Below are 14,824 nucleotides of genomic sequence, written 5' to 3'. Positions count from 1 at the left end.
CTGTTGGTGTTGTCGTCTGACTCAGCACATTTTGACAGAGCAGGATAGTGTTCAAGAATTTGAGTTCGGAAGCCCTCTGCAGGCCCAGGGACACTAAACACAACACTTAAACAGTTAAGTGCCATTAAATGAATCATTAACAAAAATCCTCCACTTAATGCCCTGGATTAGCATTTTTCACTTGAGATTTCCTGCCTCAGTCCCCAGGTTTGTGCCAGACAGCGCTGCTATGCTACCAGTCCAGACAGCAGGAAAAACTCCGAGCTCACAGCACTCTGCTGGTTTACCTGTTTCTACGGCGACGGTTTTAGAGATTTCACTCACACCCTGGGCTAAATGCACATTCACTTCTCTGCGAGCAGTAAATTACACTGTGTGCTAGTTGATGAAACAAACATTTGAATATCAATTAGAAATGGCAAAACAATTTATTTAAACTTTCATATAATTCAGTAGTTCCCAACGCTGTTCCTGGAGATCCTCAGTCCTGTAGGTTTTCATCGCAACCATAATTTGGCACACCTGATTCCACTAATCTCTAGGTGTTTTGAATGAGGTGTGCTGATGGTTGGAGTGAAAACCTACAGGATGGGAGATCTCTGGGAACAGGACTGGGACGCACTGACACACAGCTGGATGTACAAATGAATGGATTACATTAGGAAAGACAACCCTGCTTTTGCTTTGCCTGTTCAGATGTCCCCAAAATATCACTCTCACAAATTACTAAATTATCTATCCTTCCTTACTCGTCTCTCTCACTCTTCTTTCGCAAGCTTTCTGAAGCAACTTATCAACAGTCTGATCTCAGCATGACCAGAGCCTGCTGTTCATTTAGGGAAAAATGCAAAAAGTACAGTAATGTCAGGAAAAGTTTCAAGGTCTGCGTTTCATTTTAACACTGGAAAACATTTTCACCCTCCAAATACGGGACGCCTGCAAACCACTTATCTACTCAAAATACCACATGTTACAGCAAAATACATTTCATTAAAAATTTGAACCTTTAAAAATCTAACAGAAACCATTCTGAGCTCCAGAGCGTGGTCCAGAGATTTGGGGACGAGTGGGGTTCCTCCGGACGGACGGACAGACGGACGGAAGCTGCGGGTAGAGCTCAGGGCAGGGGAAGGTGCCTGTGGAGGGACCCTGGGTAATCTCCCATGAGCCTTAGCTCCCGTTTTGAGCCGTTTCCTGGTACTCCTTGTGCAGTTTCTCTTGTGCCTCGTACAGCTTGCGCAGTTTCTTGGTCTGTCCCTTGCTGATCTCCTTTCCCTCAGAGTCATGGGTGGGGAAACCCTTCACAAGCAACACAGAGAACACATCAAACCCGTGCCATTCACATTTACACACACTCTCACACTCAATATATCTCACTCAATCACTCCTCTCTCTCATAATCTCTCTCTAACTCACTCAAATACACACACACACACACGCTCACACAATCTGTCTTACTTGCTCAATCACTCTCTCACACAAACACACAATCTCTCTCACACAGTCAATTACTCTCTCACACACACTCTCTCACACACACACACAATCAAAATACCAGAGGGAAAACTCCATCAGTGCAAGGATAAATGCACTTCCTCTCCTCACCGTATCATCAAATTTGGAATACTTGTCCGTTTCCTGGAGGAACATCTCGCAAGCTGGAATCTTCATCTTTGCCAGTTTAGCTGCCTGCAGTGATTGGGGGGGGCGGGGGCGGAGATGACATCAGAGTCATTCACAGAATTCACAGCAAAGAGCCTCATCGTTTGTGACAGGGGAGAAGGACAAGATAGTTCAAATGAGCGCAAGGTTTTCATTAATGCCAAACCAAAGCACCAATATTTCTCCCTCTGGATGATTACAGTGATGGACAGATTGACGAAGAAGGCAATGTGCTCCTTCATAAACACTGTGGCAGCAAGTGTACATCAAAGCGACCAGTTAATCTGAAAAGGAGAAAAGGAAGTATCCCATGATGAAGCATCTTTAAACTGATAAACAGATCAGAGATATGGGGAAAGGGAAGATGGGCACAAGCACGCACTTCCTGTTCTTCTCTCTTTCTTGCTGCTTCTTCTTTCTTCTTTTGCTTTTCCTGCTCTGCCTGAGAGGAGAGGGAGAGAGAAAGAAAAGCAGATAAATATGTGAGGATGTTTGCTAGCGCAGGAGAGAGGAGAGTTTAGGCCGAGTATGACGAGCATTCCCTTCACATCCTGAGCACTCTCTTTCGATATGTCCATTTGTGTGTCTCCAGCTGCCCTCTTTGACGAGACTCCCTGTATTTCAGTGTGCCTGGCTGCTTGAATACAGGCTTAAACATTTTTAAAGAAGTGACACTCACCTTTTTCTTCTCCTCCTTCTCCCTCAGCAGAGTCTCTCTGTTCACCAGCTTTACCACGGTCGGGAGGCCTGGACGGACAGAGGGAGGAGATTCAGGTCTGTCAGCACCTTCATGCCTGTACTTTCAGCATCCGCTCTGACCCAGAGCTCTGACCCAGAGCAGCTTACAGAAGGTCTCATGTAAAGGCTCAGGCACAGAGCAGAGGTGATTACATCATCAGCATCACAAACCCGCAGGAGCAGTCGGGGCCTAAAACCCACAACGTACCGTTAACTCCAGTAGTACACACAGAGGGGAGACTGAGAACACCGCTTTAAATAGCACGTGGATTTGATGGTGTAGTGTTAGGGGTATCATATGTAGGGCCAGTAGACCCATTATAAATGCTAATAGTTCAGCCCTGGTTAGTTGAGCCCAAGTGCAGTGCATGTTAGGTGTGTTTCCATAGACTGACAGTGACTCTGCTGTCCTGATTGTTGCAGGAAGCTCATTCCACCACTGGGGGGCAGCATAGAGTACAGACAGAGACTTTGACCTTCAGGCACGTTGCAGACATGGAGAGGGTTATTTTTTGCCTTTAACTGCACGGGCCTTGGATCCATACGGGCGTCAGTGGAGCAGCAGTAGCAGGCTGCGCCAGAGGCTCCACTTCCCAAGGCCCCTCCCACTGTGGTTCCCACAGAGCACAGCATTAGTGAATCCAGGCCTGTGCAAGGCTAAAGCAGGTTAGCACTGTGCTACCCCAGCATTAGTGAATCCAGGCCCGTGCAAGGCTAAAGCAGGTTAGCACTGTGCTAGCCCAGTACAGGGCTAAAGCAGGTTAGCAGATGTTTGCTGTAGCTGTACCAGATGTTGCAGCATTTTAAGCCAGACCCTGGTAGTGGCAGTCCTGTGGCCGGAACAGGGTTGGGCAGGCCAGTCCAGCAGAGGGCGTGGCCCCCCGGAAAAACAGATGACTCAGCACTGCACTGCTGTTAAAACTGCGGCTGGTTTTTTTTTAAATTTTTTTTTTTACACAAAGCACACAGACACACACACGCACACACTGTCACTGTGAATATTAAGGCGGCCAGTTCACAAGGCGTTCTTGGAATAATAACGGTGACAATGCACTACTACTACTGCAGATGCACACTACCGGGAAGCAACGCTAAGGATTCTCATAACTGCATCCTCGTAATTCGCGTTCCACTGTTCAATATGCGTATAGCATTAATCGCGTAACATGGAAACAGGCATGCAGGCAGGATACACTAACCCCCCCATTTTCTTCTGTTACTGTATGGTGCTTAATCTAACATCTAGCATTTAGTGTTAAAACAAATCCACTCTTTGTTCTATATCTGAAGCATAATATTAAAGACATATTTTATTATCCCTTCCAACGCACACAGTGAATATCATCCAAAAGCAAATATAGATGTGGATACTGTTTTTAGGCCATATTGCCCACCCTCTGTACAGTATCTGTAATCTGTCAGATGAGGGAGAGTTCTTAGGAGGTGGCAGAATGTTGTTACTTCCAGGATTTCTGTTCTACTTCAACTGGAAAAAAATGTACTTGATCTAACTTTTTTTGCAAACTGGGTACAGCTACATGCACCTTTGAAAAACTGGTTTGATACAGGAGTGATCCAGCAAGGGAGTGCACAGTTGTTCAGGATTAAATTATGCAAAAATAACCGGTTGGAACGAACACCAGAACACGCACCACCGCCCCTCCAGGACCGGAGTTCTGCACCTCGTACTAAGTGCACTTAGTGCTGCAGCCTAGAACTGTCAGCTAGCCTTCAGTTACCTTCAGTTATCATCAGCTACCTTAAATTATCTTCAGTTACCATCAAAGATCATTTTCAAACCTCGACGTGAATGTAAAAATCTAAATGAACCTTTGGGGAATTCCATGTTTTCATGCTTTGCTGTTTTTGCACACACAATAAGGCCAACCAAACTCTTCCCCTGGGTTTTAGGCCTACGATCGGGGGAGAACGTTCCTGTAGTTTCAGGCTGGATTCTCTTAAAGAGGCTGTGCTGTGCTGGGATTGGCTGAGGTGGGGGGGGGGGGGGAGGGGCGCTCACCTTCGTGATCCTCCAGGCGCACCCCCAGGTCCGGCAGGACGTCGTCCCGCAGTGTGTCACACAGCCGCAGGATGTCTGTAACTGTGGGTGGGGGGGGGGAAGGTCAGGGGTCAGGGGTGAGGGGTCAAACCAGTAACTTCATTTCACATGCTTTCTATCCACCTCTGCAGCAGACGATGGCGATAGGCCCAAAGACATCGATGGGACAGAGGGAGTACACTTAATACCTTTCCCTTTTAATAAACCACAAATAATGCAAACTTCTATGTGCCATTTCCATCTCCGGGGGAAAGCTTCAGTAAGTCACCTTAGGTCTGTTTATATATTATCCATCATTGAATAATTATAATTGCAGTATTGAAGAGTAGCGTGAAAGGGACTTTTTTTTTTTAAATAATTGGGGGGGGCATGTATAGTGTACAGGCAGTTCACCTTTGTGTTCCCGGGCGACTTTCCGGACCCCCTCCCTGAAGTCTGACAGAACCTTCAGATACGGCATCACTGTGCTCTCCAGCTGCGAAGCACAGAAGCAAGGCCACAAGCCATTGGTCACACGGCATTCCGTGAAGGCATGACATCACAGAGGAGTTTGTGTGGACCACGCCCCCCCCTCCTCCCCTCCCTCCCCCGTTTCTCTGCGCTTACGTCAGCGCTTTGCTCGTTTCCTCCCACGGGGAATCCGATTGGCTCCGAGCCTTCGATTGCACCAAACATCTGGGGAGACGGAAAGAATCTCAGTGTCAGGTTCCATTTTGACATTTTGTAATCATCACCTTACTGCCAATAAGACATGAGAGGACCAAACACAGTCTAAATAAGTGAATGTTAAATACAGACTTTCAAAACGACTACAACTACGCAATCATAAATACATATGAACAAATAAAGAGATTAAGAGCACCGGGAATATTTCTATGAAAATGGCACCGATTTTTTCAATCACATACATATGAGAAAAAAATGGATGCAGGTTTTCTGGCGCACTTAAGGAACCTGTGGAACGCGTTTGGTTAAATGCGCCGCGTGTGCACCGAGCGGACCACTTCCTGTAAACGCTAATTTATTGCAATTCTGTGTGGCCAACTAAAAACATTACCAGGGCTTCCTCTTTTTTTTTTGTCCCAGAAGAACCCCGGTGCATTTTACACTTGCTCCCGTGTCAGGCGTGTCACCATGGGGACCGATCTGTGCGTTCCGCAGCGGGACCGCCTCACCTTCAGCATGTCTGTGAGGTAGCACGCCACGCTCTTCAGGAGCATGCGATTGGGCGCCAGCTTGCCGGCCTTCCTGCTGGCCACGTAGGTGTTGCTCTGGCTGACCAGCGCCCGCATCTCATCCAGCGCCGCCCTGGTGTCGATGTTGTCGCACAGGGCCTCGTGCACGGCCGCCTTCCGCTCGTGGAAACTGCAGACGCGGGAGCGCTGGCGTTAGAGCGCCCTCTGGAGGAACTCCAGCCACATTACAGCCACATTTAAGCCATTACGAGACACTTATCCAGAGCTAATGGATAAGATAGCGTCACGATAAAGCAAATCTTTGCCGTTATAGTAACCCTGTGGGTGAATCCTAGCATCGCAGCTGAGTAAAGAGCTAGAAAACATATTAATCAGCCAGTTGGGACCAAAAGATCTTTTTATCAAATTTATATATTTGAAAATATTTAATGTGGGTTTTGCCAGCATTGTGTAGAAATATGGGCAAGTACACACTGCAACTGTAGTTGCTATAAATGAATGGTTTCAGCCACAGGGACCTTTTGTTATAACAAGCACATGCACTGAACAGCACAGCACAACATGGACACCAGGGGGCAGCATTTAACCAACCAGCTTCCCAAAAACGCAGACGCGCTCACCTGTGGTTCAGCTCGAGCTCCGCTGTCTCCCACTTCTCAAACTGGCCCGTGATGTCTGTCGGTGCCCTCAGGATGTCTTTGACGTTGAGGAAGAACTCCTGCAATTATCAAGACAAACGCACGCCCGTTTACATCAAGTCAAACTGCAGCACAATGAACAATAGAGGACTCTGTCTACGGAAAGCTCGTTTTGCTCAACACAGTGTGGCATTCCAGCCACTTAAAAGACACTCTTATCCAGAGCATCAGGCAGAACTGAAGAACATCAGTGCAGAACATCTCTCAGAAATGCTAAAGTGTGATGTCACCAAGAAGGCACAGATGTCCATTAATAATAATTGCAATGTTAACCTGACAAACAATCTATACTGTAACAAAAAAGTACTACTAGACCGATTACCTACATTTACACAGTTACAACCTATGACATCATTCAAAAGAAAATCCAAAGAAATAAAAGGAGAGAGGCGACGTGGATGCTCACGTTGAGGAACTTCTCGTACTGAATGGCGGACTCCATGGTGTTGCTGGAGTAGTCCAGCGTGTCCTTCCAGGAGTGCATGAGGAAGGCCAGACGCAGCTGGCGAGCTGCGGAGTAACGAACACGCCAAACGCGCACCAGCACGATGACGCAAACACACGTCAATATAAACGCGCATCAGCACAGACAGACACGCGCGAGCACAAACGCACCGTACATAAACGGTATTCCTCTGACTCACGTCTGTATGAGCCTGACCTGCAAACCGCGGGGTACTCACCTGAGTGATTGGCCAGGGCGTCCTTGATGGTGATGAAGTTCTTCAGGGACTTGGACATCTTGCAGCCCGCGATGGTCAGGTGACCCGTGTGCAGGAAGTAGCGGACCCAGTGGTCATTCTCAAAGAAGGCCTACGATGAAGAGAATTACAGTCTTACCCCTCTAAGAAGGTCTTCAATGAAGCAAATTACAGTCAAACAGGGATGCCATCGGCTTACTCTTACCTCGGACTGTGCCAACTCGTTGTCATGGTGGGGGAAGCGCAGGTCAAAGCCACCCCCGTGGATGTCCATGGACTCTCCCAAAATGGAGCCGGCCATTGCAGAGCACTCGATGTGCCAACCTGGCCGTCCCTACAGTGACGCAGAGAAACAGGCAGGTTAAAAACACAACGCTAACGGCAGTGCTAACCTAACATCATATGCAGGTTTAAGCACAATGCTAACAGCAGTGCTAACCTATCATCATATTCAGGCTTAAGCACAATGCTAACGGCAGTGCTAACCTATCATCATATTCAGCCTCAAGCACAATGCTAACGGTAGCGCTAACCTAACATCAATCAGGTATCACCAAGGAACGGCATCTAACCACATATGTAGGTTAGCAAAAGTAAGGCAGTCGCTAACCTCACATCACATCAGGTTTATGTAACGCCGGGCCTACCTGCATCATAGCCCAGGCTTCACAATGCAAACGGCAGTGCTAACCTAACATCATATGTAGGTTTAAGCACAATGCTAACGGCAGTGCTAACCTGACATCACATACAGGTTTAAAAAAATGCTAACGGCAGCGCTAACCTGACATCATATTCAGGCTTAAGCACAATGCTAACGGCAGCGCTAACCTGACCTCATACACATTATGTAATATTACGCAGCAGTGCAGCCGCGCCCCGTGCTGGATGGGTTACCTTCCCCCAGGGGGAGTCCCAGGATGGCTCCCCAGGCTTGGAGGCCTTCCAGAGGGCGAAGTCGTTCTGGGACCTCTTCTCCCTCAGCCTGTCCGCAGAGATGCTCAGGTCTCCTGCAAAAACACGCCACGGGACTCAGAACCTTTTTCCAAACACGATTTCTGCCGTTTTATTTATTTGTCAATCAATTGTTTATTTAATTTCTTGTATGCAGTTGAAGTTCCCCTATTCCCCTATTCTATTCTGCTTTACCCTACCCTAGCCTAGCCTACCCTAACCCTATCCTACCCTAACTTAACCCTAGCCTAGCCTACTGTACCCTGGTCTAGCCTACCCTAACCTAACCCTACCATAGCCTAGCCTAGCCTTGCCTACTGTACCCTGGCCTACCCTGGTTCTTTCTCTGTAGCACCCTCCCCACCACCGCCCCTCTGCCCCCACCCCCACACCAAAAAGACATTCTTCATTACTATATTTATTTAACAAGTGAGATGCACAATAAAATATTTTCCACAGATAAGCCTGGGTAAAAATGCCAGATTTAGACTAAAATCTCCTTTCCCGTGCGTCCCTACCCTCTCCCTCCTGCAGGGCCTCCTGGTCTCCCACCGCCTCCGGGACCAGCTTGGCGTACGAGTGCGTGTCACTGCCGTCGAACTTGGCCGTGTCGAAATACACCGAGCCGTTGGACACGTACCTGCAAACAAACGGGCGTCAAGAAAAGATTTCGTGAGGTGACAAATTTCACGCGGTTCCACAGTCTGCGCCGGGACAGAAGGGAACTCGTAGGCGAACAGATCCTTTTTTACTCACCCGTAACCGTTGTCGATGACCTTCTTCACAAAGGTCACAATCTCAGGAACGTACTCGCTGACCCGGGTGAGAACATCAGGGGGGAGGATCTGAGGACACGCGTGGAAGAGGGCGTGTCAGCACATGCGGACAGTACGTGCCATTACAGAACATCATCCCAACAACACCCTGCCCTTGTGGAACGATAGAAAAGGACGACCCAAAAACAGGCAAAGGAGCGACGGGGTCCCTCACGTTCAGCGCGTCCATGTCCTTGTGGTACTCTCCTTCCCAGTACTTGGGCAGCAGGGAGAAGATGGAGTTCTCCGACACCTGGCTTCCGAGCCGGGAATCCAGCCAATCCGACAGCAGGTCTCTGGCCTCCTCCAGTAACACCTTCAGGACGAAAACGCCAAAAAACGGTGAGCTCGTGTTTGTACTTCAGAAATCTCAGTGTCACAGCCCATTAAATGAGTGACCTCTGGATTTCCCAGCTGTTTTAACCTCAATGTCCCTAAAAGCCTGCAGATGATTCATGATTTTGTAAACAAATTTACAGTTTAAAAAAAAAAATATTGGTTAGAACTCCAAACAACCCACCCAAGTTGTGAAGTCCTATTACAGACCTATACAAGATTGGGTATCGCAATAGCGCACGTCCCCCCCCGTCCCGCTACCTCAGCCGTGCTCTGCAGCGTGGCCTCTGCTGACCCGCTCTCCATCGCCCTCTGCAGGGGGCCCAGGGCAGCGGTCACCGCCTTGTCCAGCCTCTCCAGCATCTGCCTCTTGTCCGGGTCGGTCGTCTTGGCCAGCTTTTCCTGGAAAGGCTGCGGAATCGAACGCGCTTGAGCTGGACGAGCACGGCGAAGGCAAACGCCAGGAACACACGTCCGTCTGCTCTCTACACCACTTCAGCAAGAACACCGAAGGGACCAAACTCCACAGTTTCTAATGTGCACAAACGAATGGCTTACGTGCCAGGCAATCAGGGCGGCGGTGAGCTGTGTGTAATTGCACCGTGTATAAATGGTTAGGGGTTACTTCCAGGATGGCTGCTCATTGTAGCCATAATCTTTGCCCATCTTTATATTACATTACATTACAGGCATTTAGCAGATGCTCTTATCCAGCATGACTTTTTTTACACATCATTTTTTACACACATTGCATACATTTATACAGCTGGATATATACTGAAACAATGCAGGTTTAGGTACCTTGCTCAAGGGTACAACGGCAGTGTCCTACTCGGGAATCGAACCTGTAACCTTTTCGTGACAAGACCAGCTCCTTACCCATTGTACTACTACAATGTAGTACAATGGGTAAGGAGTGTAGCACAGTGGGTAAGGAACTGGGCTTGTAACCGAAAGGTCGCAGGTTCGATTCCCGGGTAAGGACACTGCCGTTGTACCCTTGAGCAAGGTACTTAACCGGAATTGCTTCAGTATATATCCAGCTGTATAAATGGATACGATGTAAAAGTTGTGTAAGTCGCTCTGGATAAGAGCGTCTGCTAAATGCCTGTAATGTAATGTAATGTACTACACTGCCACCGTCTCATTTCAGAGAACTGGATTATCGTAAAGCAGAGCCGCTGGCGCGTTCTCACCGTTCTGGCAGTGAGCACGTCCCGCAGTATCTGGGCGGGGCCTGGCTTCCGGCCTTTGTACTGGTCCAGCAGGTGGTTCTGCCGAGCCCTTTTGATGATCTGCGGAGGAGAAGAGGCGGGGTGTGGCGGCGGCGCACGCGCTGCAGACTTCCTGAGCATGTTCACAGTCGGGACATTCACACGGGAACTGAAACCGCTATCCTTACCCTAACCCTAACCCTAAACGCTCCTACCTTGTCATCGATGTCTGTGATGTTCATGCAGTAGAAGACATCATATTTGAAGTAGTTCATCAGTACCCTACGGAGGATGTCGAAGGAGATGTAGGATCTGAAACGGGGGGGAAAAAGAGAATTTCAGCACGAGATGAGCGCAGTTCTTTGAGGAGTCTACAAGACTAGCTGTGAAAACGAAAGTAACTTCTCCATCATTTCAAGGACATTGCGTTTAATAGCCAGAGCCAGTAAACCTCAAGTTTTCGCTACACAGAGATCTGGCCAGCGTGAAGGAATTTCATCTCATCATTAAAACTAGGACGGACAAACGGAGCACTAAATGTTTGACCAAAATTGGTGCAATACATCAGGGGAACAGATGTATATGGGCAGCATATCCTTCTATTCATTTTTATATAGTACAGGTATAAAGTGTTTAAGTTTCAATGCACTGGCAAAGTCTTTGCTAATAACCAAACCACAGGCCCTAAATGGCCTGATTTATATAAAAGTGCTGTGTGCAAATTTTCCCTCGGGTTTAAGTTTCTAAATGAACAGCCCTTGATTTACACCCCACATACTCAGAGTCAGATTATGCAACATCCTGCCTTAACCAACAACTGTCTACACAGACTTCCTCAAGACAGTCTGCACACCATTTAAAAGCCAGTGAACACTGCAGATACCCCACTCAATTTAAGTGGCAAAAGCAGCATCCTCCCCCCCCTTCCTCCCCCATTTAGAGGTACGCTCCCCCCTCGCCACTCGTCACCCCTTCTTGCCGGGACGTACCCCAGCTTGTATGAAAACAAAGCTGTATGCTCTCTGGGTTGTTACCAACATATACTCTATGACTGGCACAGTTTCTCTCCGATTTCTACGCATGAGGTGTCTGCCTGCCCGGCCCATAATGTCCGGCTTGGCCACTGGCGGCCCCTCCGGCGGGGCGGGGCGGGGCAAGGGGGGGGGTCCTGAGTTACCTGGCGTGGCCCATGTGTGAGGCGTCGTACACGGTGGGGCCGCAGCAGTACCACAGCACCTTATTTCCTTTCTGTGGGACAAACAGCTCCTGCAACGAGAGAGAGAGACCGCGTCAGTCAAACAGAGCTCCGCCCCCCCCATCTCCAAAGCATTTTAAGCCTGGCTCTGCCACAGGGGTACACCCTAATATTGCACGTTTTAAAAGCAAAGGGCCATTCGCATCTAGTTCGGCTCAATCTGGCTACCTAAAGATGCCTTCAGTAATCATCCCCCTCTCTCCACCTCAGCTGAAGTCCGTTGAATAATCCAGTGGATAAAATGGCTTCCCGGCATCACCCAGATGGACAGTTCCCACTGGTTGAGGTGAGTTACTTGTCTTTACCGTAAAGTCCTTCATAAGCCCTTGTGAGATGAACAGCGCTATATAAATGCATTTCATCATTACTAATACCATAGAAGCATTGTTCTGTGTTTTATTGTTGGCACTGCCTCACCTTGCTTCGCGTAAGGCTGTTGTACAGCCGCAGTTTTGGGGGGTCAGTCCCAGCCGGAGCAGACCAAGCGGGCTGGACCCTCTTTCCCTTTGCTGAAAAGCACAGTGTCAGTGGCACATGAACCTTCCATTCACACACAGGTACAGACACAATGGGTTACAGCACAATGCTGTTATTTAAGGTAGGTCGTCCCATAGAACACCTGGCAGAGGACTTTTTTTCCCCCCCTGAGGGATACCTGTGACTCCAATCACCTGACGTTGGGGGAGGGGGAGCGACGCTCAAGGTGCACAACGTAAAATACGGTGGAGTAGGCGCGTATTTTTATGACATAATTGGCAAACAGTCAACACAGAACAATCAACATCAGCAGCTGGCTTGAACTGTCAACAGAGTCGTGGATGATTAATACTAGCAGACTGTCCGGGAAAAATTAATACGTAGAATCTATGAATTACTCCAGAAAGCGCGTCATTTTTTTCGTGAATTTTATTTAACCTTTTCTAAAACCTTGAAAAGAGAAAATAACCATGTCACATCCATATGTCAGATCAGAAGAGAAAGCGAAAGAAACGGCGTCGGTTCCCTTATTCCCAGAAATGACGGAGCGCCCGAGCCAATTGCAAGCCTCTAAATTATAGGAGTACGATGGCTAATTAATGAAATATCTCTCACTAATGTTACCAGGCTAGCTAGGCGTCTATGAATCCAGAAACCTATTCTAGGCTAGACACACATCAAAATGAATGGGAATGGATGGCAAGTTCAACAAATCCGATATTTAAGTATAAGCGTGTTGCGTATCCGATCAGCTAAACAGACAGGCACCTGCCTGTCAGGCTAATGAAATGTCAGCTGTACATAACGAACTGCAACCGAACATCTGTCAGAAACCAAATGTGAAGATCAAGACGGCACAGGAATAGTGTAACTGTGCGGCTAGCTACCTACACAGCTAACGTTAACCGGTTTGCTTGCTAAAGGAAAACCTTACGAAATGTGCACTTGTGACGGCAATACATTTGGTACACAACACCTACTGACTTGTTTCCTTTAAAAATAATAATAATACATGGTATAATGCTCGTTACATTCAGCTTACCCAAGTCTCCCAAGCCTGCCATCACTTCAATCAAATTCTGATGCAACCTTGTTCTGCAGCGTGAATGGAAGGGATTGACTCACCATGTGCGGAAGAGCTAAGAGCTGCGCTTACCCGCATCCTTCTCTTGGCTGGCGTCACAGCCGAATCGCCATATTGGTAAGGTATATGTTAAAGTTTTTTAAAGGGACAAAAAATATATTTAACGCACGTTTTACATATGTGTTAATGGTATTGAATAAATACAAAAAATTTAATCACGTTAAAAATCGTGTTTCTCTTCACGATAAATTGAATTAAGTGTAGTTTTTTGGATTTTTTTTTTTGCCTAGTTAGTATGGCTCATAAAATACACTATTTTTCATGGTAAGCAAATTGAAAAGGTCAATCTGATTTTTTTGGTAGTGAAGAAGTATGTAGTCAGATGTGTTTATCCAGTGGCTTTTGAAAACCTTTTCACAACAGACCATAGATCAAGGGACGTAGCCTATATAACATATTGATGGAAAGAAAATTGCAAATTTTCTTTGCAATATTAGAGGTACAGTTTGCTGTGGTGAGCAGCACCCCAGGAACAGGCTCAGGAACCCCAAGCATGAACCCCAAAAGGTCTCGCGTAATGCCAATCCTGAAATCTTCACACTGGCTTCACATCGAATTCAGAATCCATTTCAGGATTTTTGTAATTGTTTTCAGAGCCCTGCGTGGTCAGGCACCTGTCTGCATTAAAGAGCTACTGCAGCCATATAAGCCCAGTAGGAATCTGAGGTCCTCTGATCCAGGGTTTGTCAGGTGTTCCTCGCTCCAGGCTCAAAACAAACGGAGGCTGTGCTTTTGAGGTTATAGCTCCGAAACTCTGGAAACCCTCTCCCATTGGACTTCAGAACTGTGGACACGGTGGACTCCTTTAAAAAGCCATTTTTTTAGACTTGCTTTTGTTTAATTTGTTTGAAAATGTTTTTTATCTTGTTTTATCTTGTTGTTGCCTTGTGATTTTTGCTCTTTTATTGTAAAGCACTTTGTGACGTCTGCTCTTGAAAGGCGCTATATAAATAAGCGTATTATATTATTATTATGAGACTCAACACCTGGTTCAATAAGTCAGTTTATTGACCAAAGTGCGCGCACAGGAAGAGCTTCTCATGGGCAGTCCAAGAGAGATCCACAGGACAACTGGAGAACCGCCCACGCGGTTGGGCACGCCCACAGAATGTATCCATCGATTACTTCACACCACTGTTGTAGTTTCGTTGAGCAATACTCGCCAAGCCTCAGTTTCATCTGCAACAGTGAAGACACGACCCCAGGATGTGGGCCTCATGGGCAAAGTTTAAAAGAAAAAGCCACTTCTGAAACTGGCGAAACAAGGAGAAAAAGTTAAAATGAGCAAAACGGCACAAAGATTGGACAACAGATGATTGGAAAAGAGTATTATGGACGACATCCCAGAGTCGCCTCATCACTGTTGCAGATAAAACTGATGTTTGGGAGGAGTACTGTTCAATGAAGCTGCTAGCTGAGGACCTGTGAGGTGCCTGTTTCTCAGAATAGATGAGTTGTCCTCTTGTGAAATTGTGCATCTGGGCTTTCCACTTCTCTTTCTGGTCTGGTTAGATCCAGTTCGCTCGCTTCTTTCGATCTCCAGTTTCTTGGCATCTCAAGCATGGAATATCCTCA

At 47.3% G+C, this 14,824-nt stretch overlaps 2 protein-coding genes and 1 long non-coding RNA gene across 8 annotated transcripts in view; 2 read left to right on the top strand and 1 right to left on the bottom strand.

Annotated features, from left to right (window-relative positions):
* Positions 1-4,723, top strand: part of LOC135242151 (uncharacterized) — a 56,119-nt gene extending 51,396 nt beyond the window's left edge. The window contains exons 3-4 of one of the 5 annotated variants that reach the window (XR_010326246.1): positions 2,369-2,545; positions 4,591-4,723. This is a non-coding gene — a long non-coding RNA (uncharacterized LOC135242151). The remainder of the gene's footprint in view (positions 1-2,368; positions 2,546-4,590) is intronic. The other 4 variants (XR_010326247.1, XR_010326250.1, XR_010326248.1 and 1 more) reach the window with 4 other exon arrangements.
* On the bottom strand, positions 410-13,282 carry LOC135242141 (cysteine--tRNA ligase, cytoplasmic-like). Its single transcript, XM_064313071.1, has 22 exons — positions 13,148-13,282; positions 12,046-12,137; positions 11,551-11,639; positions 10,589-10,685; positions 10,356-10,454; positions 9,421-9,570; positions 8,999-9,139; positions 8,765-8,853; positions 8,527-8,648; positions 7,952-8,064; positions 7,260-7,388; positions 7,037-7,166; positions 6,760-6,863; positions 6,276-6,373; positions 5,635-5,824; positions 5,066-5,134; positions 4,853-4,934; positions 4,421-4,501; positions 2,342-2,409; positions 2,045-2,104; positions 1,606-1,689; positions 410-1,299 (listed from the first exon to the last, which is right to left on the bottom strand). Exons 1-22 carry the CDS (start codon positions 13,167-13,169, stop codon positions 1,171-1,173), a joined length of 2,238 nt encoding a protein of 745 aa, XP_064169141.1. The 5' UTR covers positions 13,170-13,282; the 3' UTR covers positions 410-1,170.
* cpt1ab (carnitine palmitoyltransferase 1Ab (liver)) overlaps positions 9,042-14,824 on the top strand; it is a 42,400-nt gene continuing 36,617 nt past the window's right edge. Inside the window, exons 1-3 of one of the 2 annotated variants that reach the window (XM_064313069.1) lie at positions 9,042-9,165; positions 11,839-11,914; positions 13,207-13,306. The gene's annotated coding sequence lies outside the window, so the exon portion shown is untranslated. The remainder of the gene's footprint in view (positions 9,166-11,838; positions 11,915-13,206; positions 13,307-14,824) is intronic. The other variant, XM_064313068.1, reaches the window with a different exon arrangement.

Source organism: Anguilla rostrata, chromosome 16, assembly GCF_018555375.3.
Source record: "Anguilla rostrata isolate EN2019 chromosome 16, ASM1855537v3, whole genome shotgun sequence".
NCBI lineage: Eukaryota > Metazoa > Chordata > Actinopteri > Anguilliformes > Anguillidae > Anguilla > Anguilla rostrata.
Note: the sequence above shows the minus strand (reverse complement) of the source record. Positions and strands in the feature narration are given on the sequence as shown.

What these genes read in the sequence shown, in the direction of transcription:
- LOC135242141 (XM_064313071.1), bottom strand. Translation starts at nt 13,169, where the DNA reads ATGGCAGGCTTGGGAGACTTGG. An exon ending in GGCCCTGCAGGAGGGAGAGG is followed by an intron (nt 8,065 to 8,526) that starts GTAGGGACGCAC and finishes GTGTTTTTGCAG; the next exon opens with GAGACCTGAGCATCTCTGCG. An exon ending in ACCTCACAGACATGCTGAAG is followed by an intron (nt 5,135 to 5,634) that starts GTGAGGCGGTCC and finishes CCGTCTCCCCAG; the next exon opens with ATGTTTGGTGCAATCGAAGG.